At 38.0% G+C, this 25,867-nt stretch overlaps 2 protein-coding genes and 1 long non-coding RNA gene across 7 annotated transcripts in view; 2 read left to right on the forward strand and 1 right to left on the reverse strand.

The window, feature by feature from the left end:
• SLC9A3 (solute carrier family 9 member A3) overlaps positions 1–1,672 on the forward strand; it is a 51,111-nt gene extending 49,439 nt beyond the window's left edge. The window contains exon 17 of one of the 2 annotated variants that reach the window (XM_015854848.3): positions 1,095–1,224. In XM_015854848.3, the coding sequence (XP_015710334.2) occupies positions 1,095–1,098 (4 nt within the window). In that variant the 3' untranslated portion in view covers positions 1,099–1,224. Of the gene's footprint in view, positions 1–1,094 lie in introns of both variants that reach the window. The other variant, XM_085540070.1, reaches the window with a different exon arrangement.
• On the reverse strand, positions 967–18,738 carry LOC146761866 (uncharacterized). 4 transcript variants are annotated; one of them, XR_014943513.1, is made up of 4 exons: positions 18,561–18,738; positions 6,831–6,892; positions 1,472–1,698; positions 967–1,358 (listed from the first exon to the last, which is right to left on the reverse strand). It is a non-coding gene; the product is annotated as an uncharacterized LOC146761866 (long non-coding RNA). The 4 variants fall into 4 exon arrangements; XR_014943515.1 differs by lacking the exon at positions 6,831–6,892 and adding an exon at positions 6,953–7,098; XR_014943516.1 differs by lacking the exons at positions 6,831–6,892; positions 18,561–18,738 and adding exons at positions 6,953–7,098; positions 8,626–8,688.
• Positions 18,739–21,748: 3,010 nt separating this feature from the next.
• On the forward strand, positions 21,749–25,249 carry LRRC14B (leucine rich repeat containing 14B). Its single transcript, XM_015854811.3, has 2 exons — positions 21,749–22,701; positions 24,460–25,249. Exons 1-2 carry the CDS (start codon positions 21,797–21,799, stop codon positions 25,103–25,105), a joined length of 1,551 nt encoding a protein of 516 aa, XP_015710297.1. The 5' UTR covers positions 21,749–21,796; the 3' UTR covers positions 25,106–25,249.
• Positions 25,250–25,867: the final 618 nt, after the last annotated feature.

Below are 25,867 nucleotides of genomic sequence, written 5' to 3' on the forward strand. Positions count from 1 at the left end.
GTTCTTTTTTTATTCTGTTTTGGCTTCTGTCTTGCAGAAGGTGTGCTAGTTCAAGCATAATTACAGAAAGTACATCACTTTAATGGAGAAACCTATAGAAATGAGTTTGTTTGAATATTCAGTTTCACATATCTTGGATTGTTACATTAAAACAATGTTTTAAAAGAAATACTGGATTAAAGAGCTGTGAGTTAAATTCTGATATCCTTACTAAAAACTTGAATAAGAAGCAGCATTCTAAAAGGAGAACTTCCTCTTATCCACACTGAAGTCTTCCTCTCTTTTTTCCCCCCACTTAGTTTGTCATAAATTATTCACTATAATACTTCCTGAAATTTAACTTCTAACCTTTATTCTTTTCCTCACTTCTATTGCCTTAATTGTGACTATATTATTAGAAACTGCTAAGTATGAGTTTTTGTGTAGGTATCTTTCAGCTATCAGAACTGGTGGGCTTTGAGTGCTGTGTTTCTTTAGAAGTACTTTGGGAAGTTAGGTTTCCTGAGAAAATCATTTGTGACTTGATTATTCCCAGAAACAGTCCCCTTAATTACATACTAATTTTTCTAATAAGAAAATATTGAAATTTCAATTAATGGCTTTTAAAATCCAATTGAAATTGTAAACGAAGTGTGGAAACGTGAAGATTCTCTACATAGTCTAAAGAAAACCGAATACAGATGACAGTTAAGAATAAGTTGATTTTCTGTGTGAAACATTCTGTTTCTTGATTTAAAGAGTGCAATTTCTTTCAAAAAATTTCCTCGGTAAGCATGAGGAACAAATATCTCAAGATAAAGATGCACTATAATAACCTGGTGATAGCTCCATCTCCTAAGGATTTAAAGAAGGCCACATTGATTGCAAATACTGAACTCAGTTTTGCCTGATTCTCAACAAGGAAGAATGGTTTAACAAACTTAAGGTTGTTCAAGATAGAAACACAGACAGGGTACATCTCAAAAATGGTCTTAAACTACTCATTTTAATAAGATAGACAAAAAAAAAAAAAGCCAAAAGAAAAGACCATTAGTCAGAAGAGTAATATAAAAAGTATGTATTTACAAATGTTTCTATTTAATTGTACTCTCTAGGTGATATGGACCAAGATGTTGAAATGACAGAATACTCCTCTTCAGATGACAAGTTTTCTCCTTACACATCTGACCAACTAAACCAAAATGAATGTGTTTCAGAGAATCCCCTTCACTTCTTTCCATCTTGTCTTCAAATGCCTTGGGCACAAAACTATTCTTCCTTGGAAAACAGAGGCAATATATCTCTTTCTACTGTCTCTGAGTATATAGCTTCTTGTGACCCAAGCGTACCTGATCTCTTCTGGGAAACAGATGCAGATACTGATAACAAAGAGACGATAAACTCAGGTTACTGTTCTGAAGTTAGCTACAAGTCAGAGAATTCACAAGAAGAGAATTCTCTTCTCATACCTGAAGAGCTGGAAGACCCTTACCTGAAGGAGCCCAGAGAGAAGAAGATGTTGCTTGATGTACAAGGAAATTACAGATCCATTGCAGCAAGGCGTGTACAGAGCCGACGTTCATTTCACAAGCCAAAACCTCTTCAACACCCTAAGCTTCAGAAGCTAGCATCTCTTCCAGCATCTTGCCACATCCCTCCACATTCTTTGGAGCAAGAGGAAACACAGTTGTGAGCCAGGACTTTACCTGAAAAGAGGAACTGAGAGAGAATACTTTGAACAATGGTCTTCTGTAAAACTAGAGAGAAGCCACTTGGTTCACAGGGCCTACTGCTGAATGATTTTGGATGCAAAGGAAGCAGCATCCCACGGTGTCAGAAATTCTAAAGCTTTCTGCTGCACTTAACAGTTTTAAGTTCTCATTCATATTAAAAGGGCGCATAATGAAGGGAAAATATGCCTCCTTGTTATTTTTTCATGTAGACTGTTACAAAAAAAAAAAAAAATATTGAAAGGCTAAAGCAAGAAGTTTGTTTGTTTTTTTTAATGTAAAAATGATTTATTACGCCATATGTTCCCAGTAAATACTTTTAACAAAACGGGCTGCATTTTTTTGCCTCATTAATGGGATTCAGTATTTATGTTGTGTGAAATTAATGTAGGAGAAGTCAATGGTTAGCCTCATGCCTTCTAATTCTACTCCAGCTGAAATGGATCAGTGCCTTTCGTAAGTACAAACTAAAGAAAAAAAAAATGTTTTACTGCTCTGAATATTTGTGATATTGAGTAATCATGAGGTACTGATTCTGGCAGAAACCTTTGCAGGGAGGGATACGTCCTGCATTTTGAAATTTTGTCCAAGTCTCCTGGATGGTAGTTTCCTTCATCATCATTTCTACTACTCAGTGGTATTAGAATGAAAGAATATCCAGAATTAGCTCATAATTTTATCTTATTTAACTACAAGCAATTTTGTATTCTTAATTAAGCTGCTCTATTTTAGATAGCCTCAAAAAAGTGTAAATATTTGACATTTGTCCTGCTGCTTTGGAAGGCATCTTCCAAATACTCTGTTGGATTATCTTGTTAATTTATGTATAATGCACTTTCTGTAACTGATTGGGATAATGGCCTCTCAGATGCCATTTTTGACACAAGAGTTAGTGCCACAATGACTCAGGATGTCCATGTATCTAAGTACTGTACAAGTGTACAAATGCTTGTGTTGTGAACTTTCTACCCCCAACCCCTTCCCACTTCTCTGTTAAATGACAGCAAATAAGATTGCATTAGACTCCTGTTATGTATGAATCTGACATTAAATTATTTTGAAGATTACTGGAGGTATCAATGAAAGATAGCTTATATGAAGACTAAACAAAAACGAAAATTCTGAGACTTGTCATTCATGTATAATACTGCATGCCAGCCTGCTTTGCCCTAATTGACTCCAGTCCTGAAACCTGGTCTCAAAATCTTCAGTGCTTATAAGTTGTAAAGGTTCTTTGACATTAGTAGGAGATGAGTATTTAACCATTTCCTTGATCCTAATGTGTACCTTATTTCTACTTCATATGAATGTAAGTGAGCTATGTCAGCTTCAGAGAGGTTTCTGAATTACCAAATACTGGATTCAACAGCAGCTTTCTTTGGTAAATTTTATTTTATCTGTAGAAATTTGTGGTTGTTTAACTATTCCTACTGAGATTTTGAAATGGGCTCTGGCAATTCTGTATTAGATATCTACTTATAGATTTACCAATGCATCCTATAAGAGTGAAGCAATATGTGAAAATTCAGCCCCATAGCTTTTACCTATCTTTGTACTCTTTGCAAATATTTACTGCTAGGCTAGTTGAAATTGCAGAAGTACAATGACAGTTACTGCATACAAACCCAGTGTATGGTGTCAATAATGTAAAGATGGTAGTTAAAATCCAAAACATTACTTACAGAAAAAACTCACCCATATGAAAGCCTTCAGTCTGCTGGAAAACACTGAGACATTCTCCACCAAGGAGCAATAACCAAGAGATGCTGCCTTAGTGGTGGTCAGCTCTTAAATGAGGTCTAGAGGAGGTGGAGTCAAGCTCCACCCCTTCTGGGAGCATAGATAAATTACTCTCACCTGTGCTCCCACAGCTGACCAGACACTCACCTCAGCTGATTAATCAGAGGTTCAGGCTGTGATTACCCGTTTCCCATGCACCTAGTTACATAACCTATGCTTTTAGAGACTTGGACTGCTGGTCCTTGGATATCAGTCCACAAACAGCTGTATGTGACCATCTTGGGCACAGATTCAATTGAAAATTGGAAAGCTTCAGTTAATTTTATAATTCCGTGATGTAAATACCACGTTTTCTGAACTGAATATATATGCACATACTATTTGGTAAAGTATTTCAATTCTGTTCCAATTGGAAAAATTATTATAATTCTAGTGATTAGCATAGACACATAACAGGGTCATTACTGACGTTTTCACTTAGAAAGTGCAACGTGCCAAAATCTAACTTCCAGTCTCATATCATAATGCTGAAGTACCAACAACAAAGTTCATAGTAAGATGTTGGCTTTGAACAAGTCTTTCATTTCTTATTGCTATGGTACAGAGGCCATTGCTGTCTTGCAGTCAGAAGAGTCATATTATGACTTACGTTTTATGTATGCTTGTTAGAATAATCCTAGGCTACCTCAATAAAGCGTTTGTAAATCATAACCAGCAGATGCAAGTTTTCACCAGTTAAGTGTTGCACATACTATTGTATACAATTTTTAAAATCCAAAGTTACAAGATTTTCATGCTCTTGTATGCTCTTATGCTAAAGGATCAGTAACACTACAGTCACTATAAATACAGGATTTTCTGTAAGAAGCCAGCAAGATTCTGTTTGTTTTTGAAAAGGCTGTGGGTAATAGGAGTTTTTGCAAAACAAACGATAGCCCATTTTTCAACACAGAAGAAATGGAAAGGCATTATGTACAAACTGCTTATCTCTCCACTGGCTTCCAAATACCTTAAGCCTTTCTGTATTATGAAGGGCAGTGTAGCCACAGTTGAACAGACAGAGGATAAAATGGACAGTCCAGCAGTGAAGACGTATCCTTGGAATAGTTTTCATAATTTATGAAGATTTTAGGACGCTGGGAGATGTTTTCTCATAGAGTTGCCTCTAAATCAGAGCTCTAATTGGTGAAGTTTCTCAGTTGGAAATGTTTCATGTCCTCAAAAAAAGTTTCGTGTCTTCAATTTGAACACTGGAAAAATATTCCCAGCTAGAATACAGTAGATTATAATTCTTTTTTTTTTTTTTTTTTCTTTTTTTTTCTTTTCCCCATGGCAATTGCTCTCAGTATTTATGAGGGTATATAAGAAAAGCAGTTTATAAGATTTCATCATCCGTCTACCATTTTTTCTTTACTCTTTTTATATACTCCCAGATTTCAGTACAAGTCCCTATGGTACAAGTATTTTCTTGCTTCTTCAGTGTACTTTAATTAGTCAGGGACCATTAATTTCCATCAGAGTAACAGATTTAGAACTGGTGAGGATCTGGCTGCGTGTATCAGTTTATTTTTATTACCATATGGTAAAAAATGAGAGCAGCTAATTAGTTTGGTGTGATCAGTCCGTAAATCAGTTCATCTCTGGTGAGGCCAGTTTAGTTCCTGCTGAGCTTTCCTGGCTGAAAAATGTCTTTAAATTGTTTTGTGTGTATGGTATGCTCTGTTAAGCAAAGTCAAGTTGGGAATTCCATAATTACTAGTTTTTAAACATGTAACTATGGCCCATTTCATTGTAAATGATAAATTGAAGAATATTTGATGTCTTTTCTGTATATTTTTTTCTCCATGTACAGGATTCTTTTTAACAATACTCATTATGCTGCACTATGTCCTAGCAGTGTTTAAAAAAAAACATGTGTATGTGACTTCTGATTAATTCTCTCTAAGCTCTGAAGTTAATTGTATGAAATTATGTTCTACAAATATGTTATCTTGTGAGAGATTTATGTAAAAAAGTTTGTAAACTGATCATGTGCCTTAAATTGTCACTCTGTGGAGTGCTGCTATTTGAAGATTTTTTGTGTACTTTCTGAGAGGTGTCAATTTACTGCAGATATTTTTAAGTCAAGTTGTTCTGCTAATGCATCTTTATAGAAATGTTTTAGTAACATATCATAATGAAAAATTTGGCAATAAATTGTATCATTTTGGTGGAATTACTCTGCTTTGGCTAGACTCATTTATTTAGAAAATTTAGAGAAGACTTTCCATACAAGACTTCTGAGAAAGTGGACTGGTGGACTGTTTAATTTCTGTCCCTTAATCAAAATAAGAAAGGGAAAAAAAAACAAACAAAAAACCACTATTATACTGTTATAATTCATGTCATTTATAAAACTAATAAATTTGTGTCGTTTCTAAAACTCAAATCATTAAAAGCAGCAATTTTAGAAGATATCTTGACTACTGTTATACTTTTGAGTTCCATCTCAACCAAAGTGAATGACAGGACTTCCACTGACTTTATAAATCTTTTTAAAATCAGCATCTGAACTCATTGGTAAGGACTCTGATAGGATCAGATTTAGCGACTTCTTAGCTTAATGGGCCAAGAGGTATACCACATTGCAACAGATCACAGAATTTTGCCAAAGGACAAGCATAATACAACTGTCACAGAGAGACTCTGACTACAGAGAAATACTAGATCCACTATGATGTGGAATACTGATAGCAAAATTACAAAACCATGACACGGCTGTCATATGTCAACATACATACAATTCTTTACTGTGAAGGTGGTGAGACACTGGATCAGGTTGCCCAGTGAGGCTGTGAATGCCCCTCCCTGGAAGTATTCAAGGCCAGGCTGGATGGGGTCTTGAGCAACCTGGTCTAGCAGGGGGTATCCCTGCCTGTAGCAGGTGGGTTGGAACTAGATGATCTTAAAGGTCCCTACCAACCAAAACCACTCTGATTCTACAGTTCTGTGATTGTGTGAATATGTACCAGACATACTTCCACACCCAGGTTTTCTGCCATGGAAGCATTATCTTTCCACAATGCAGAAGCTCAAATAAGTTTGCCCCTGCTTTCTGCTGTGACCACAGCCATAAGGCATTGCCACACACCAAAAAAATAAGTGAGCACAGAGATAGACCGTGTGTATTTTTGCCAACCATGAACAAGAGCCAGAATGCCACACCTGTGGAATTCTGCACCAGCAGAGATGAACCAGTGCTGCTGTTATCACAGCTGAAATACACCACTCACTACCCCACTGTGCTCACATCCATAGTTTGGTCTCCTGAAACATTCAGCAAGAGTTGATGGATGTCATTAGGTGCAATTTTTTTCTGCAAGGAGGAATTCTGTTCCACACCTTCACTTCAGAGGCACTTCCATGTCAGCAGATATTTTGTCCGACTGCACCTTTGCTTCCATCTGTTGCATGACAACAAAAAGCAAAAATATTGGTGTAAGGTTCAACTTCTATTGCCATACATTGTCAACATCTGCCTCTGGCATATTCCTCTTTGCTTCTTCTTCGTGCTGAGTCCTCTGGGGATGCCACCCCACCCATACAGGAACCCAAAAAGCTCAAAAGGCAGTAACTGCTACTGTTCTGCATGATGTTCTGATGTGGAATACTGAAAACAGAAATCACAAAATCACAACAGAAAGGAGGCGTTACTTTTGGACCAGCCTCATAAAACATGAAATACAGTTAATGTACATAAATAACATTTTATTTTATATTATTGTTTTATAGAAACATAAAAGAGTGAGTAACAAAAACATAAAACTAGTGAGATAATTGATCTTGCTTTTGTGAGTCTAATGCATCAGGTTTATTTGATTTAAATGCTAGCTGTTCTTAGTGAGTCCTCATGATATTTGTCATATTTTTGATGAACTATTACTCTCCCTGTACTTCATTCTTCAGAATCGTTTTTCGCAAATGTGCCTACTTACAAACAGCAACGACATGAGTAAGGCATTATTGTGAAGCAAGAGATATATCTTTCATTGGTAAGACAGGTCTTATTGAAGCCAAACAGAGATGTGACCAGATTTTTTAGTTGAATATCTGATTGCAAATATATATGCAACTCATTTGGAAAATTTGCAGGTAATGTATTTATGCCAAATGAAAATGGAGTCACAAATATACCAAAAATTGATGATTTTTCATTAATATAATTATTTGAATAAAACACTAGTGCTGCTATGGTTTAGAAAATTTCCCTAAGTCTGTAGGTAGACTAACTTTTGTTTTCTTTTAACTGAAAAATAAATTAATGATAAAAATAAACCGATTAGCAGAGAAATAGGAAGGACTAGCAGTATCTTCACTCTACTAATTACAGTAACTACAGACTGGTAATTATAGTAATTACAGCCTAGTTATTCACTTCATGAAAATTATATGATCACTGCTTGTTGATTTTATACTTGTTTAGGGAACACATATTAGCAGCGCTTAATTTCTGCTTGTCCTGGGGAACAAGAAACAGAATCTGGGCAGTAGGAAGCATTATGGATTTGGCCTCTTATTTGCTGAAGCCCATTCAAAAAATGAGCCACTATACACATCAATTATGACAATTATTAGAAGAGTGCATGAAGGTTAAAAAGTGAGAGCTCAGTTATCTAAGGGTGCTGAGGAGATGGTGAAATTCCAGTTATGTTGTAAAAAAAAGGGAGATGGGAGGTAAATACATGAGGCCAGGCTCTTCTCAGTTGTGCATAGTGATAGGACAAGGAGCATTGGCCTAAAACTTGAACATAGGAAGTTCTATACAAAAAACTTGAACATAGGAAGTTCTATACAAACATGTGGAAGAGCTTCTTTGCGGTAAGGGTGACAGAGCACTGGAACAGATTGACTAGAGAGATTCTGGTCTCCTTCTATGGAAATATTTAAGACCTGTCTGGACACTGACCTCTGTAACCTATTGTAGAGTACCGTTGAGGTCCCTTTCATCCCCTGCAGTTCTGTAACTCTATGAAACTACCTGCTTGATGATATTTAAGGATATGATGTAAGCACTTTTCAACTGTTTCTTTGCTGTTCGAATGGTTTTCATGATACAGTTTTGGTTTTGCTTTTTTTTTTTTTCCCATCAAAATAGCATGTGACCAAGAAAGACAGAAAGAAATGCTTTAACACCTACATTTGTACTGCTCTGGAGCTTGAAAGATTCAGTTATGGATCAAAATCCCAGGGAGTCCAGTGCTGTACAATATAATTAAGAAACAAATGAACTGTGGAAGTCACGCCTCTCCTAAAATGTTTCTGCCTGTACTACATGAGCAGTGAAGTGCATAGACATGCTGTTTCTCTCTGAAACTACATGTGTGTACAACAAAGAAGTAACTGAATTTGTCAGCTATCTGTCTGCAACAGAAAATTGTTCATGGATTTTTGTTTGCCAAATATTTTTATACATGCTTAAGAGAATGTTTAAGTTGCTGTAGTGAATTGCAGGTACAAAACCAATTCTGGTTATTACTCCAGTGCCAGCTGTTGTATCTTCAACTTATAGAACCTGAATAGTGACTGAACTGCTATATCCTCTGTTATAGACCTGGTTTACCTAATTCATTTTAATCTCTGGTCATTAAAGGATGCAACATTGCTGTGTCCTTGAAGCTTTTAGAAGGACATTGTGTCAGACAAAAACTTCTGACTCTTGTGAAAACTAGTTTCAAACTAGAAGTGTTTGCAGGTTCATAGCCAAGAAATCAAGGTCAGTTCTTTCAGTTCAAATGTATGAGCTGAAGAAATCATTTATCTCAGTTTGTGTTAAATATTGAATTATTTTGTATATTTCAGACTGCTGGGGTCAGAAGTTTCAAATTTAGTTCTAAAGGAGAAGATCACCCCAGGACTTGTACAACTTTCAGCTGAACGCAAGTAGGAATTAAAACAGCTTGTATCTTTGGCAATATGAAATGCAAAGTCTATAAAGATGTTTTGGTAAGCAGTTTATTTTTGTAGGCAAGTAGACTGACCCATCCAGAGTGAAACAAAATCTTATGTATTTTAAACCATTAGAAATCTTCAGGGTAAGCAAGGCACACTGGAAATGTGTAAAGTAGAAGTTCAGTATTATCACACCCATCCACAACTCTTGTTAAAGAATTTACTTACATATGTCTTATGTAAGCTGCAAGACCAGACATTGATCTGTTCTCTTTTACTTGATTATATGTTGTCTCATTAAAACTTATTTTGGTGACAAAATGTATTGAATGACTAAAGTGAGGGAAGTACCTGAGCTTCAAATATGTCCTACCATGCGAGGTTTTGTTGTTTCCTTGTATTTCAGATATGCTAAGTAAAGTCTTTCCCTTGTTATCTGAAAAACAGAGATTTTTAAATACTAATCGGTTTTGAGAGTGAGAATGGAAAAGAAAGCTATCCTGATTTAGCATTTCCTTTTCTATGTCCTACTAAATTTTTCATTTTTCTGCTGCTCTCTGTACTCAATATTGCTTTTCTTCTAACTCCTCACTAAACTACCACTTCTTTACTTGACAGACTGATTTTCTATCACTTTAAGCATGTTGGAGATGGCACCTTGAATGTCTCCAGGTGCAGGGTATCTACCACCTCTGTGGACAGCCTGTTCCAGTCCCTCACTATTCTTACCATAAAAAACAACCAAACTTCCTACTCATATCCAGTCTAAATCTTGACTCTATTAGTCTGAAACCATTTCCCCTCATCCTATCACAATAAACCCTGCTAAAGAGTCTGTCCTCCTTTTTTCTTATAGGCTTCCTTAAGGTGCTGAATTTGTAAACAAATGCCCTCTTATTTTATTCATAGTCACTGTGTAGTATTGATGACACCTTAGTTCTTTCTGTTCTGTGGTCATATATAGAAAAAATATATTGTTTAGAAAAATAATAAGGAAAAATCCATTTTAAAAAAATCATATATACACTACATAAATAAAGAAAATGGAAACAAAATTCTTCTTGAGTTTTAAATCTTCAAGCAGTAAGAAAATAGTTAACTTTTATCATCCCAGACAAGCCATTGCAGACAGTGATGAGGGTTAAAAACTGGCTGGATGACCAGAAACAAATGGCAGTGATCAATGATGCAAAGACTAGTTGGATGCTAGTGAATGGTAGTGTATCCCAGAGGTCAATACTTGGTCCACTTTTGTTTAACTACTTCCCTGATGATTTAGATGATGGGGCATAGTTTGAAGCAACACTGAAAATGAGATAAAGCTTACTGATTGGTCAGAGGGCCCTGCTGCCATTCAGAGGCAGACTAGAGAGAGACAGGCTGACAGTAACCTCATGAAGTTCAACATAAAATGAAAAGTACTGTATCTGGAGAGGAACAACCCATGCACTAGTGTATGCTGTAAGCTAATCAGCTGGAAAGCAACCTGGTAGAAAAGGATCTGGGAATTTTGGTGGACACCAAGTTGAACATGAGCCAGCAGTCTGCACTTGCTACAAAGAAGATGGCAAGGATATTCTGGGCTACATTAGGCGAAGTGCTTGCCAGCAAGTTGAGGGAAGTGATCCTTCCCCTCTACTCAGAAGGTGAGTTCATGCCTGGAGTGGTGTGTTCTGGGCTCCCCCATATAAGAAATATGGACATACTGGAAAGAGTCAAATGAAGGGCTGCAATGATGATGAAGATTCTGGAGCATCTCACCTATGGTGAAAGACTGAGAACTGTGACCAATCATCTTGGAAAAGCCTAAATTTAGGGATGATGTCTTTAAATACCTGAAGGAAGGATGCACAGAAGATGGAGATCTCTGTGATGCCCAGAGGTAGTACTAGAAGTAACAGGTACAAAATGAAACAGTAGACATTTTGTCTGAATATGATGAAACACTTCTTTATTGTGTGGGTGACTGAACACTGGTAGAGGTAGACCTGAGAGGTTGTGGAGTCTCTCTCCTTGCAGATGCACAAAAGCTGCCTGGACATGATCCATGGCAAGTGCTTTTAGGTGGCTCTATTTGAGCAGGGGATTGGACCAGATGACCTCCAGAGGTCTCTTTCAACACAAACCTATCTTGAGATTCCATACCTTTCAGAAAAGAAACTGTTGATCAGCATTTATGTATTCTTATTTTCCTAAGTGAAATACTTCAAGAGATTTAAGATGCTGAAACCTTTTGGACTAATATTTCCATTAAGTTAGCCAATGGTAACATTCAGTTTTTATTCCTTGTCTCACATTGTCAGCGTCGTATCTACTCTGATTCTAAAAACTGTTAACTCGCCACATCTTGAAAACGATCGCGCCTATTTTCACCGCTAGATGTCATCATTGCTTTAGCTGCCTAATTTGTTTTTTTGTTTTTTCCTTATCTGCTGAAGAAGTAGATGCAAACAAACTTTTATTCCCGTTGATTGAAACGAAAGCAGTAGCTTTTGGTGACCTGTGTTACAATGCCTGCTTAATAGTAAAGGTGTTCATTAATTTAATGTTACAAATATCTTTTAAACATACATCCAGATTATTTTAAAGATTATTATTATTATTATTATTAAATCCAGATTCTACTGATAGCTACTAATAACTAACACTGTGGCTTTTTTATTTTCTTCCCTCCATCCAAGTAGATTCTTTCAAGTTGGAATCATATGGGATACTTCTTTATACCTTTGTTGAACTTGATATTCTCCAGGTCTCCTCCAACTGACAGTGTATACACATGATGGGAAATGTTTGGCATTTTTTGGATCATTTTCTGAACCCACTGATGCCATCTGACTTACCAGTCTTGCAGCTTTTCAGTGTCCCTGCACATCTGATTGTGACACATCCCACCAGACTTTGTCCTCAAAAATAATTGCCTATGCTTCTTTTTCGTGGAAGAGATTTAAGAAAAGATTGCACTCATTTGGCTATGTATGAACCTAGGCCAAATAAACTCTTTTTCCTTACTAACAATACCACAGCATTTTTTGAGGTTTAGTTGAGAGGTTTGTTGGCATTCATACACCACAGTTTTCAGCATAAGATCTTTTGTATAATATTCAAGATGTATCACTACCTCTCAGTAACGGTTTTTGTACAAATTCTGAAATGAATATTACCTAGGGAAATGTCTAACACTTGAGTATTAGCTTTGATTGGATGAAGTTGATAATTTCTATGAAATTCAGATCAGCTGATCAGTGGAAAGTAATGCCTTGAACATGGACAAAGCTGTAATGGGAAAAGTCATCAAAGTGTTTCCTTTTGAAATAAATCTGTACCTTTCTGGGAGATGACAAAGCAAGTTTGTACTATGACTGAAGTACCTGGAAAGACTCAATTGTGATGCTGACAGCATAGGCCATTAGAAAGAGACCTATCCTTAAAACCTCTTGTAACACTAAAAGCACTGTTTCATGAATGTTTATTTCTCTATTTTGTATTTAATAAAATTCTGTTACGGAGTAAGTCAGTAATTACCTATGGGAGATAACTGATAGTTTAAGAAGTTTTTCATGACTTTTGTTGAAATGTTTGACACAGCGTTACATAAATAAATAATTTCAATGCTGACTGTGGTTTGGAAAAGCTTTTGAGGCAACCTATCCCCCTGCTAAAACAAGACTGGTTGGCAGCACTGAGTTTTATGTCCTATCAGGGCTGAAGTCTTTATGAAAGAATGTCCAGACAGTGAAGAAATAAAAACATGAGAGTATAAATACCTAGAAGAGCAATTCTGTTAAAATTCCTGAATGTCACATGGACATTATCTTCTAAACACATGCTTCAAGCTGTCAACAGAAAGACACAACTGCAAGGTTTGTTCTCTGTTACACCAGCTCCTCCTAGAAATCTGAACTTAAAACAGGGCATGTCTTTCTGTAGAGCTACTTGTGCCATTTAATTAGCATTTATATGCAAGTGAAAAATACCTTGTCCACTGGCACAATGTAGTTAGTTACACAAAAAAGGAATAAAAAAAAATATACTATCCAGTAGGATATGCAATCAAAAAAAAGCAGAATCTGAGTATCTTTTAGCTATGAAGAAATTCTTAGTTGATCAGAGCACAGAAAACTGTGATTTTAACAATACATTATCATTTCATAATATATTGTAACGCTGAAGCAAACTGGAGCTTAAAGGGGGCACACGGCTAAATGAGTGTTAGTCAGGGCAATTAGGTCTTTAAGCTTAATTACCTTTAAAGTAAGGTGCAGGCCTATTTAACCCATAATAAATATCCCTTCTATCTCAAGGGCTCAGTAGCAGCATGATCTTGTTAGTGCCCTAAGTCTGCAAGATTCTATGAGTATGAATTTACATTCAAACTTGACATCTGACATCTAAATAAAGTTGGATATAACTGGATACCAGGACTTCTGTATTGAAATCCAGTTAGATATAGAGAAATACTATCCTGGTATAATCAGTATTAGAATTTCAGAATAGCTGAGTGCAGCACATTCACAGCACAGGTACACATATTTGCATGTGCACAGATGTGGCTGGTTGAGGTCTACAAATTAATTTCTAAATAATTCAAGGAAGTTGGCAAAGTAGAATATTACTGCTATGAAAATATTAGTATTTTAAGCAAAGATGGAAGGAATTAATAAGGCACAGTGTTAATCCAGATTATCTCTATTACTCACATTCATGAAAGAATAGCAGTACTATTATTTTCAGATTTCTTAATTAGGAACATATGTAGATCTGTTTTGTATATGTGGCAGAAAAGGAACAGGAACCATTTGTTTTGGATTAGACCAAGGGTAGCTTGCTGAGTCAATATGGAACCAAAGCAGACATACTTTGCTGAATTCCACACAGCCTGTATACAGAGATTGTGATGCTTCTTCCTTCATCGTTCCAGTCATCAGCAGTGACCCATGTTAGCTTTTCTAGTCTATCAGTTGTGAAACCAAAAGCACTGCCTGAATTATTTCACCCCACGCTTGACATACATTACCTGAGTTAGTTCACATCTCTCTTGTAAGTTTAGAGTGGTGTTTGTATTAAGCTTGTTTTCAGCTTTTGTACATGCTGAAGTTAATGTGTTTCCTCAAAATGTCTCTGTATTTTGGCTGAAATGTTACTGTACCTCTTACTTTGTCAAAGGAACACTTTTCTAGAAATGGGGGCATTTCCTCATCAAGAAATTTTTTATTCTAAACCACAAATTACAACATTGTGTGACATGAAAGGACGTCAATACTGTGGCTAAAAAGGGAGTGCTTAGAAATGCTTTTCCTAACCAATTCATAAGAATAGAAAATGATATATGGTATCTTCTGTGCCAAAAAACATTCTTAAAAGGTGTTTTTTTTATAATTTTATTTTTTATTATAATATAAAATAATTTTATATTTTTTATAATAGTTTAATATACTGAAATTGTTTTAAACTAACGAGTATGGCTAGTTTTAATTAGATTTCACATTTTTATCTGATGTATTATGTCTCTCAACAATTGTTTGACAAGCATAATTGAGATAGTAAATTGTTTTCTCTGTTCAGTGTTATAATATTTGGGGGAAAATAATGAAAATGTAAATTCTGCTTGTTGACATGTTCATTTTAAAATAGAATCACAGAATCATTGAATCACCAATGTTGAAAAAGACCTCCAAGATCATCCAGTCCAACTGTCCACCTCCCAGTCACCAATATTTCCTCACTAGCTAATTAAAGGAGGAGTAAATTTCTTGAAGTAGACTTGCATGCTTTAACTGGCTGTCCATGCCCTAGACAGGTATACCCTTCTTTGGGTAAGGAACTGGCTAGAGGGTTGTGCCCAGAGGGTAGTAGTTAATGGAATTAAGTCCAGCTGGTGACCCATTACAAGTGGTGTCCCCTAGGGGTTGGTTCTAGGGCCCATCTTCATTGATGACCTGGATGAGGGAATTGAGTGTACCCTCAGTAAGTCTGCAGATGACACCAAGTTGGGAGGTGGTGTTGATCTGCCTGAGGGTAGGGAGGCCCTTCAGAGGGATTTCGATAGGCTGAATCACTGGGCTGAGGTTAATGGGATGAGGTTCAACAAGGCCAAGTGCCGGGTCCTGCACTTTGGTCACAATAACCCCATGCAGTGCTACAGGCATGTGGCAGAGTGGAGGATGACTGTGAAGAGGAAAGGGACCTGGGGGTGTTGGTTGATGCTAGTCTGAACATAAGCCAACAGTTTGACCAGATGGCCAAGGAGACCAACAGCATCCTGGCCTGTATAAGAAATAGTGTGTCCAGCAGGAGCAGACAGGTAATCATCCCTCTGTACTCGGCTCTAGTGAGGCTGCATCTTGAGTACTGTGTTCAGTTTTGGGCTCCTCACTACAAGAAAGACATTGAAGCCTTGAAACATGTCCAGAGAAGGACAATGAAACTTGTGAGGGGTCTGGAGCACAAGTCTTGTGAGGAACCGCTCAGGGAGCTGGGATTGTTTAGCCTGGAGGAGGCTCGGGGAGACCTCATTACACTCTACAACTTCCTGAAAGGAGCTTGTGACGAGGAGGGGCTTGGCCTCTTCTCCCAGGCAACAAACAGGATCCGACGAAATGGCCACAAGTTGTTTCAGATGAGGCTTAAACTGGACATAAGAAAGAAGTTCTCTCAGAGAGTGGTCAGGCACTGGAATGGCTGCCCAGGGAGGTGGTGGAGTTGTCATCCCTGGCAGTGTTCAAGAGGCGTCTGGATAGGAAGCTAGGAGATATGGTTTAGTGGTTTTCTGCAGATATGGTAAAGGGAGGATGGTTGGACTTGATGATCTTGTAGGTCCTTTCCAACCTTGTGATACTATGATTCTATGAACAACGTTAGAAAACTTTTGAGCTTGAATTACCTCTGCAGCGTCTGTTTGTAATGGCTGTCTGGTGGAAATCTGACATGTACCCTTCATAGAAATCATAAAATGAATTCAATTGGGTTGGATTATGTTGTGTTGGAAAGGGTCTTAAAGATCAACCAGTGCCAACTCCCCTGTCATGGACAGGGGTACCTTCAACTATATCAAGTTTCCGTGTAAGAGGCTAAGAAAGAAAAAGGTCCCAAGCAGATCCTAGAAGAGTAAAAGGAGATCACCGCAGAAAGAGATAAGAAGCAGGTCCTTACAGAGATAACATTCCTTTCCTTGGATTTTCCTTTCTATGTAAGCCTGTTATATGACATCAGGTGAACTTCATGGGGGAGACTTAAGATTCCCTGAAGTCCCTCTGACCCACTGGCCCATTTCCAGAACATTCTAAATCACAGAATCACAGAACTGTAGGGGCTGGAAGGGATATCCAGAGATTATCGAGTCCAACCCCCCACAAAGCATGCCCCCAACAGCAAGCTACACAGAGTGAACTATTTTTAGCTGGATGGGCTGGTGACACTTCAGGCCATCAAGGAAGAAATGCAATGTATAGATGGGCTCAGAATTGAGGAACAGGCTTGACTATGGATGCTATTGCACAGGTTACCCATGAATGTGAAACATGCTGTAATTAAACAAGACAAGTAGTATGGAGGATGATGGCTGAAACACAAATACAGGAAGGTCTGGAAGGTGGATTATGCAACAGTCCCAAAGGCTTACCATAGCAAATGCCATGTGCTTATAACAGTGCAAACTGTTTTGATTGTAGGAGAAAACCAGTGTTAGTGAAACGGACACACCTACATTTGCTGTACAGAGCCAAGACTGCCCTCACAAGGCCTGAGGAGCTGGGAGGAAACAGAATTAGGACAGCTGACTTAAACCGACCAAAGGTGTACTCTTGAGGAGAGTCTTGAAGGAACTGGGAATTCATCTGGCTCTCTTCTACTTCCTGGGGGGATAGCTGGGCATCAGTAGGTTAGTGATGAGCAATGCTTTGTGCCTCACTTTCATACAAATATATATGAAAATACACTGTCATAACTACCATCCCTGTCCTATTGCTGTCCACCCCGGTAAACAATCAGTCCCCGTCCAGTTTATACACACTTTCTCCAAGTATTGGAAGGCCATAATGAGTTCTCCCTGGAGCCTTCTCTTCTCCAAGATAAACAAGCACAGTTCCCTCAACCTTTCTTCATAGGAGAAGTGCTCCAGCACTCTAATTATCTTAGTGCCCTTCTCTAGACTCATTCCAAGAGCCCTATATCTTTCTTGAACTGGAGCCCCAGGCCTGGACACAGTACACCAGAGGGGCCTCACAAGAGCTGAGGAGAAGGGGGCAATAACCTCCCTCTCCCTGCTGGCCATCATTTTTTTAAATGCAGACTAGGATACTGTTGGCTTTCCAGGCTTCAGGTGCACACTGCTGGCTTGCATCCAGCTTATCATCCACCAGGACACCCAAGTCCTTCTTCATCGGGGCTGCCATCAAGGGCTTCTATGCCCAGTCTCCATAAACACCTGGGATTGCCCAGGCCGAAGTGCAGCACCCTGCAAATGGCCTTATTAAGCCTCACTAGGTTCACGTGGGCCTATTTCTCCAGCCTGTCCAGGTCCCTCTGGATGGCTTCCCTTCCCTCCAATGTATCCACTGCACCGCTCAGCTTGGTGTCATCTGCAAACTTGATACGGGTGCACTAAATGCCATCATTTGTGTCACTGATGAAGATACTGATGAGAACCAGTCCCAAGACTGAGCCCTAGAGACATTGCTTATGACCGGCCTCCACCCTAAAACAGATCCATTAATCACAACCTTCTGGCTGTAAAAAGCCAATCAATTCTTAATTCAAAGAACAGTCCATCCTTAAAATTCATACCTATCCAATTCAGACTGAAGGATGTTGATGCCATGCTGGCAGATTCGAATGTGCCTTAACATAGCTTTCCTATGTGAAATTAAGAACAATAAGCAGCAGAGAAAATGAAGAACTACACTGTAGAGTCCCTTTCTATATTGAGAAAGCTTACCTTAAATTTAACTCTTACTCTCAATTAATTGATGTGATTTACCTTCTATGACCTGAGCTGCTGAACAAGCATGGATTGACAAGCCTAAGAACAGTAGTAGCACATCCCAGGTCCACCAAGAATGACTGGAACAGGTGTGCAGAAACAAAAAATAAATAAAAAAGAGATGAGGGTAGGAAAAGAATGAGACAAAAGAGTGTAATACAGAAGCATGAGGGATAAAAAAGGAATGTAGAAATGAGAGTTCTTACCATGACAGCATTTTCTGAAAGTCAGTTGAAAGACCTCAAGCAGGGAAGATGTTTGGTGGACATGAATCTTGTACTTCTGAAAATAAGTTAACGAAAACTGGAGCCTGCTGTTTCTCCTCCAACATTCAGACACAAGTGGAACAAAGGCAGCTCTCAGGCTCTCTGTGTGACTCACTGCAATTCAGTGCTCCAACTCTGAAATTTGACTCCACGTAAACTTTCCGTCAGACCACAGCCTAAAAGTTCCTACTGTATGCACTGTGTGTATGGATGGACACCCCTTCATGCTGTTCATCACCCCAGTGCTGTCACTCTGTGGTACTGCCTGAAGTTACTGCATTCCCTGAGAAATAGGAGCACGGTACTTTCTCTGATGTTAGAAAGCACGATGAAAAAGGAAGTAACATCTCTCCTGCTCCCAAATGTGACCTGTTCAAGCAGATGATCTACATGAAATGCAGCTGAAAGAGCCATTAATTTTGTGTGGGTACTTTAGTGTGGATTTCTGACCAGTGCTGCATATTTTAGCTCCACTGGATAAAAGAAGGCAGAGCAAAGCATTTGCCCCTGTATTCCATTAGTTTCAAATCTCTAAATATAAACGGTCAGTTAACTCCCCCTTGATGGGTCTTGAGATTTTGCGAGTTCATGGTGGTCATTTGTGGCCGTCAGAATTACACAATGTTAACAGGTCCTCAATGTCCACTGGATTTTTCCCGCTGGATAAAATGTTTTCCAGGCAGAAGATCTGCCTACTTTTCTCAGCTCTGCCAACTGTTTGAATTTCTTAAATCTATTTAAGAAATCTATTCTTTATCTAAAATGGAAGACTACAATTCTGCTGTTGCAGTTCTTACTTGTTCACTAAATTAGCTGGACTTGGCATTCTCATGCTTCTGGTTTTGTTTCTGTGTTCAGCAGTTCATTTTTTCCTCCTGGCTCTGCAACTCCAAATTCTTAGCAGCACACTTTTAGGCTCCATATTCATAAGACTAAAGAAGCATGAGAATATTCTTTTGCAAGAGTAGCATTAGACAAGCAGCATGCACTGAGGCCCCAGGGACTCAAGAACTGTGCTGGAGAGAACAAAGGGTTTTTCTTCGGCTCAGAGCACAGGTAAATAAATGTCTGACATTCACAGTATCCAGCCACGGGGAGGTCCACAGCTCAGTTAGGCCTTTCATAAAGAAGTGCCCTCTTTTCTGTTTCAAACTCCAGCCCTGCTGATGTTCTTCGATGCCTCCAATTTCTAGTATTAAACAAGGGATCACTAGTTCACCATCACTTCTCTTTTCTTCATGCTCTTTGTGCTTTCACAAAATTCTTTCAATTGTTTGCTTTCTCAGCAGCAAGAAAGTATGAACTTTCTTGGTCATTACTTCTACAACAACCATTCTAATACCGCCAGTCACCTTTTTAGCCCTCCTTCTTCAGAATTCCTTCTATTCCAGTACATTATATTTAGTCTTTGGTGAAGATAGAGTCATCGTTATTGCACAGATGCAAATAATCTCAGGACTTCTCAGCAATTCAGCTATGTTCCCTGTATGCCTCCTGTTAACAGCAGCTTTACTTTCTTCACTGCAATTGAGGTGAAGTTTTCCCAGAACACTCCTAAGCCTAATAAGTTACTCTTGAGATGGAACTTTTTATGCAATTGGCTTTTCTCTTCCCTCTGTCAATAAATTTATTACAAATAATAGGAACTAATTCCATCCACCATTTTATTTTCCATTCATTCACACTTAGATGTCCCCGTTGCAATTCTTCACAACCTTCTGTTGCCAGTACTAAAACAGCAGTAGCAACGACAACACTCATATAATCCGTGAACCTAAATGCACTGCCTGGACTAGATGGACAATGTGGTGGTGTCCTTACTCTAGTTAAGAGGCTGTCTGTATATTCCTCATTCTTTTCTCTTTGTTTTAACCAACTGTTCATATATAAACCTTACTTCTTTGTGACATGAATTCCTGAAAAGTCATGAAAAATTATTTTATCTATGATCTTTCCATATTTAAAAAACAAAACAAATAAAATACAAACTTTTTGCTGCATTACATTTGTTATTATCATCTTAGTGGGGCTGTAAGTTCCTAATGCATTTCTTGAATGAAGTTTAATCTTTCAGACTGGCCATTTCAAACAACAAGGTGCGACGAGGCGTGGAGCTCAAAAAAAGAGGAGGGAATAAAATACACAGCAAAAAACATCAAATGTAAGGCAAATATACATATATATAAAGTGTATGCTATAATGTTTGAAGTAACTCTTTCTCGCTGGCTGCCCAAAAAAAGGCAGCATAAAAGACAGTATTTCTTCACTCTGTCTATCAACTGCCAGGTTGAAAGTAAGAAGCTTCATCTCCACTGTCATCAACAGGTAATAGATTTCAAATATTTTCCCATTCTGTATCATAATGAAACCATGATTTCTTATATGATAAGAAAGAAAAGACCATCTGCTGCTCAAGGTAACAGCAACAGCATATTTGCCTGGGTATTGAGGATGTTTTAAATTTGTGCCCTGTCTTATTCATCTTGTCTTGTACTTAAGTCTAAGTCTCTCACCACAGCCGTGTCCTGGTCACGAAGAGTCTGGACTCTTGTAATATCTCTCCTCTTTTTGCCTGGAATCACTGTATTTAACTATTCCTTGCTGAGTAGGACAGGTAAAAAGTAGCTCACCGACTGTAGCACTTCAGTTTTTCCTTATACAGCTATAGTTTTGAGGAGAAGTATAATGCTGAGAAATCTTCTCCCTTGAAATCAGCATGTAAATGCCTAGGAAATACTTCATTTTTATTCATCTTAATGTAGCGTATTTCATGAAAGGAAGTGGAATAAAGATCACTTTGTGTAAGTTGGAACCTCAAATGCATTTTGCATAGCATGGGAAAGATACAGAAATTTTCTCACATAAATATCTTGTTCTGATCACAATATTATGGCTTGTTTATGCTTAGTTATTAGTTTTGTTATAAATATGAGCATTTAAATGAATTAATGCTCTCGAAATAAAGGTCTCATAGAAGCTATCTGCTGCAGTCTCAGTGTAAGAGCTCCAAAATAGAAAGCAGAGATCAGCATGTGATTCTTCATTCTACATTCCCAACAAGGCTTCCCTCAGTAGCAAACAGCAGCTGTAGTTAAAAATAGAAAGTGATAAGCAACTAGGATCTTTAATTAAACCCAGAAGTCACCCTCTGTAACAGCAAGAGGTTCAAAGAAACAATGAAGTCTCTCCAGTTCCTTAGTGCTGAAGCATTCGTGTCCGATGCAGAGTTTGCAAGGAAGAATCTTGGCAGTGTTGCTCATAATCTTTTTCCTCTTCTTTTTAAAGCCAGCTATTTACTGGAGCGAAAGGAAGTGATTCATGACTTGGTAGAGACCTGGCCACTTTCTGACTTTAATATAGGAAAACTTCTGGGAACTACTGTGGACTACCAGGAAGATCTGAGCCATAGAAGATGTTCAGAGTGCTTGGAGAGCTGTTTAACAGGGCTGAGAGACTATGTGCTAAATCATCCTTCTCCCTGTGTGAAAAGGTTGAAAGTGGTGGATCTAACAGGTATAAAAGACGTTGAAGTTCAGCTTTGTGAATGTAAGAAGACAATGGGGAGGTGGGCCAGGACAAAGCTGGTCTCAAAGCTTTGTCTAGAAGTGCTGGTCCACCTGCAACAAATGCAATGCAAGCCATGTACCTTTGAAATCAGTATTGATCTGCTAATAGACTTGTTTGTTACAGAACGCAACTATGAGCTGGTAGTGCAGGCCCTGCTGCAGAAGCGTTATTGTCCTCTGAAGATCTGCTGTGTGGCATTTAGAGCTGACAACCTGGCTTTGCAGAAATTCTTCTATATCATAAAGCTCGCTGATCCCTCTTCGTTGCGCAAACTGGAAGTAGTTCACAATGTTCGCTTGGAAATGGAACACTTGGAAATACTCTTCAACAGTATTCACTTCCCTCTACTGATGTCTTTGACCTTGCCAGCTCGAACATTTAATGTGCGGAGGTTCACAGCTGCAGATGAACTGATGCTTACTACCATTGGAGAAAAAATGGGTGAAATGACGCAACTGACTGAGCTCAGTCTGGCATTTTCTATACTCACAGGAAGAATACAGAAACTGCTCAGGTAACTTGGCTATCTTACTGTCAATCAAAATGTAAAGAACAGCAACTAGTGCCATCAGTAATTTGAGAACATTATAGAATAAGTGAAATGAGAATATCTCATCTCAGGTGGTGTGTGAGTATGGGAAGCAGAAAACTAGGAAAGAGTATTTGTTGGGGAGAAGTCAATATATTGTCAAATGTAATTAGAAGAACTGATTGTTCCTGTTAGCCTTCCAGAGCCCATCTTATGAGTATGATTTGAATATGCTTTTGGCTACTAATGCAAGGTAGAGATACACCTAGATCTGTCACAGTCTTGAGCTTATATCTCAGTCAGCTTGGGCTGGCCTTTGATACAATTTCAAAGGTCACACTCAAATTGTTTTATTTTTCTGAATTCCTAGTGAACGTGTTTCCTCTAAAAATAGGACAGTAAATACAGATTTCATAGATAATTTATTTTTAGATAGCTAGAGGAATATTAAACTGATTTGAGACTTTGATTTCAATTGTTCATTGTGCCTTACAGCCTCAGGGTAGGAGAGATCTGATGCATGTCTCTACTGCAAATTAATCTAACCTATGAATATTCATAATTATTTACATAAAAGAATGTCTGTTCTTAAATATATAACAAGCTACCAGTGATCTGTGTTCATATTTGAACTGAAAATCAAGTTGAGTTTCTTCTTTCCAGAGCATCAGGAAAAAAAAGGTAGAATAAAGTTTTGAAACAAATCACCTTGGTCTAAAATTCCTCCTGTACATAGAAGGCACTTCATTTAAATGTTGTTAAGAGATCAAACAGTGGATATTAGCACAGGAAGGCAGTGGTATGTTTCAGCAGTGGCAACAGCAATGTGAAAAACAAGCCATTTTCCAGACATCCATGCAGATTTTTATGGTCACAGCATGCAGGCTGTTGCTCATTACTGGTGAAAATACATAGATAGTGGTGGCGACTATGTTGAAAAAATAATTTTTTTGTAGCTGAGAATTTGTTCTATCAAATAGCATTATTGTGCTCTTTGTAGCAGTTGTAGTTTCAATGGAAATAAATAGGATGCATTAGTTTTAAAGCGACATGCATAAGTTATGAGTTTCTAATCTTTATCCGGTTGAGATACATGGAAGAATTCTAGCTGAGGTTCTCTACATCTGAAAGGGAACTTTTTTGATTTTCATTGGTTAAGATTATTTTATATTCAACTAAAACGTTTGTTCATAATCTCAGGTACACTTTTTCCAATCACCTTCTTCATCAGAATTTCTGTTTGAAACTTCAGAACAAAATAACATGTAAAACTCTTGGATATCTAAAAACATAAAGCAAAAAGAAAACTAGAAATAAATACTGGTATGTTAGAATACTGATTGGATTGCCTCTTGAAATGAATCCTTCCTTAACGGACATGATTAAAATCTCTTGAATGATAACGGCATCATGAAAGAAGTCATCGATGTTTTTATTGTAGTACTGATCTATTATTAATTCAGCAAGTAATGGAGCCTGACAACACGTAAATGTTAACAAAACATACACATAGATTATTACAAAATAAATTCCCTTTAAACCAAAACATTTGGAGTTATGAAAGGGTTGGGGAGCAAACTATATTTGTCATTGTTGGCATGTGCTTCATTTCTAAAAGGAGATTAAAAAAAATAATGATTGTGACTGATGACTGCACTCATAACATGGATAGAAGTGTGAAATTTTGTGAAAATAGTTTTTCAGTGTTTCATGGCATAAAACCCTTTCTTTTTAATTCTACAGCCCACTAAAAACTCCACTGAAGATGCTGGATGTTTCTAACTGTTCATTGAACCATGATGATATGGTCTATTTGGCCAACAGCATCCATTCTTATCACTTGGAAGCACTGGACCTGAGTGGGCACTATATTCCTGAACTTTATCCATCAACATTCTTTAAGCTTCTTAGCCATTCCTCTCCAGTTCTTAGGAGTCTTATCTTGGAGGACTGTAACATCCAGGACACTCATGTCAACATGTTGATTGTAGCATTAAGCTCTTGTCAGAAACTGCAGGAGTTTAAGTTTCTTGGAAATCCATTGTCATCCCAAGCACTAAAACACCTTTTCACATTTCTCTGTGAGCTGCCAGAGCTGAAAAATGTGGAGTTTCCAGTTCCAAAGGACTGTTACCCTCTTGACATCACCTACCCAATTGATGATGCCCGTCTCTGCAAATTTGATCATCAAAAATATGACAGTATAGCAGAGGAGCTTAAATTCATTTTACTCCAAGCAAATCGGGAGGATGTGAAAGCTTCAACTCCGCTCTTTGGCAGTTATGATGCAGCTGTTCAGGAGACAAATGATGAACTGGGAGCTTATTTGATCAAGTCCTTCAAAGAGACTTTAGAAAAATTAACTACTTCTCTTAGCAAAATGAGTTAAATGTGTAACATATTTGTGATAATTTGGCCTGCCAAATCAGAAGCTAGTTTATTCTTTTCTAGTACAGCGTCCATCATTGATCAGTCTTGAGTTTTCTTTAGTTTCAGGGCTGAATTTACTGTTGTTTTTTGTAGCTTATGATCATCAGAGGTTTTTTAACTATTCTACTGCATACCATTTATGTAAATATAGTTTGTTCTCAAAAGAGGGAAAAACCCTCAATAGATTATTATTTTACACAAAAAAGCATTTTGTTTCTTAGTAAAACAAGGTGTCTGCAATTGGCTACTTTCTTCTACAGTTTTCTCCAGATTTGGGAATGAGGCTTGTAACTAAATAGAAAAGACAGGAAAGTCTTTTCCCAAGTCTAGCAGGATCCCTCAATGACTGTGTATATTCTTCTGCTGGGGGCCCAGCCCTGGATGCTTAACTTGAGACTTGGGCCTCACAGGAGCTGAGTAGAGAGGGACAATCACCTCCCTCTCCCTACTCGCCACTCTTTTTTTAATGCAGACCAGGTGGAAAAAGTGTCTGGCCACTTGGGAAGAATATAGAAATCTTGTCATGGCCTGCAGGGATGCGATGAGGAAGGCTAAAGCCCACCTGGAATTGAATCTGGCAAAAGTGATAAAGGATAATAAAAAAGGCATTTTCAAGTATGTCAACAGTAAAAGGAAGACTAGGGAGAATGTGGGTCCCCTACTAAGTGAGGGGGGTGTTCTGGTAATGGGGGATGCTGAGAAGGCAGAGATACTGAACATG

Source organism: Coturnix japonica, chromosome 2 (genome assembly GCF_054131305.1).
Source record: "Coturnix japonica strain WE chromosome 2, WE-NBRP24, whole genome shotgun sequence".
Classification (NCBI taxonomy): domain Eukaryota; kingdom Metazoa; phylum Chordata; class Aves; order Galliformes; family Phasianidae; genus Coturnix; species Coturnix japonica.

Excerpts from the sequence above, each read along its gene's own strand:
- LRRC14B (XM_015854811.3), top strand. The coding sequence starts at position 21,797 with ATGAAGTCTCTCCAGTTCCTTAGTGCTGAAGCATTCGTGTCCGATGCA. Across the intron at positions 22,702-24,459 it reads AGAATACAGAAACTGCTCAG|CCCACTAAAAACTCCACTGA; the intron begins GTAACTTGGCTA and ends TTAATTCTACAG.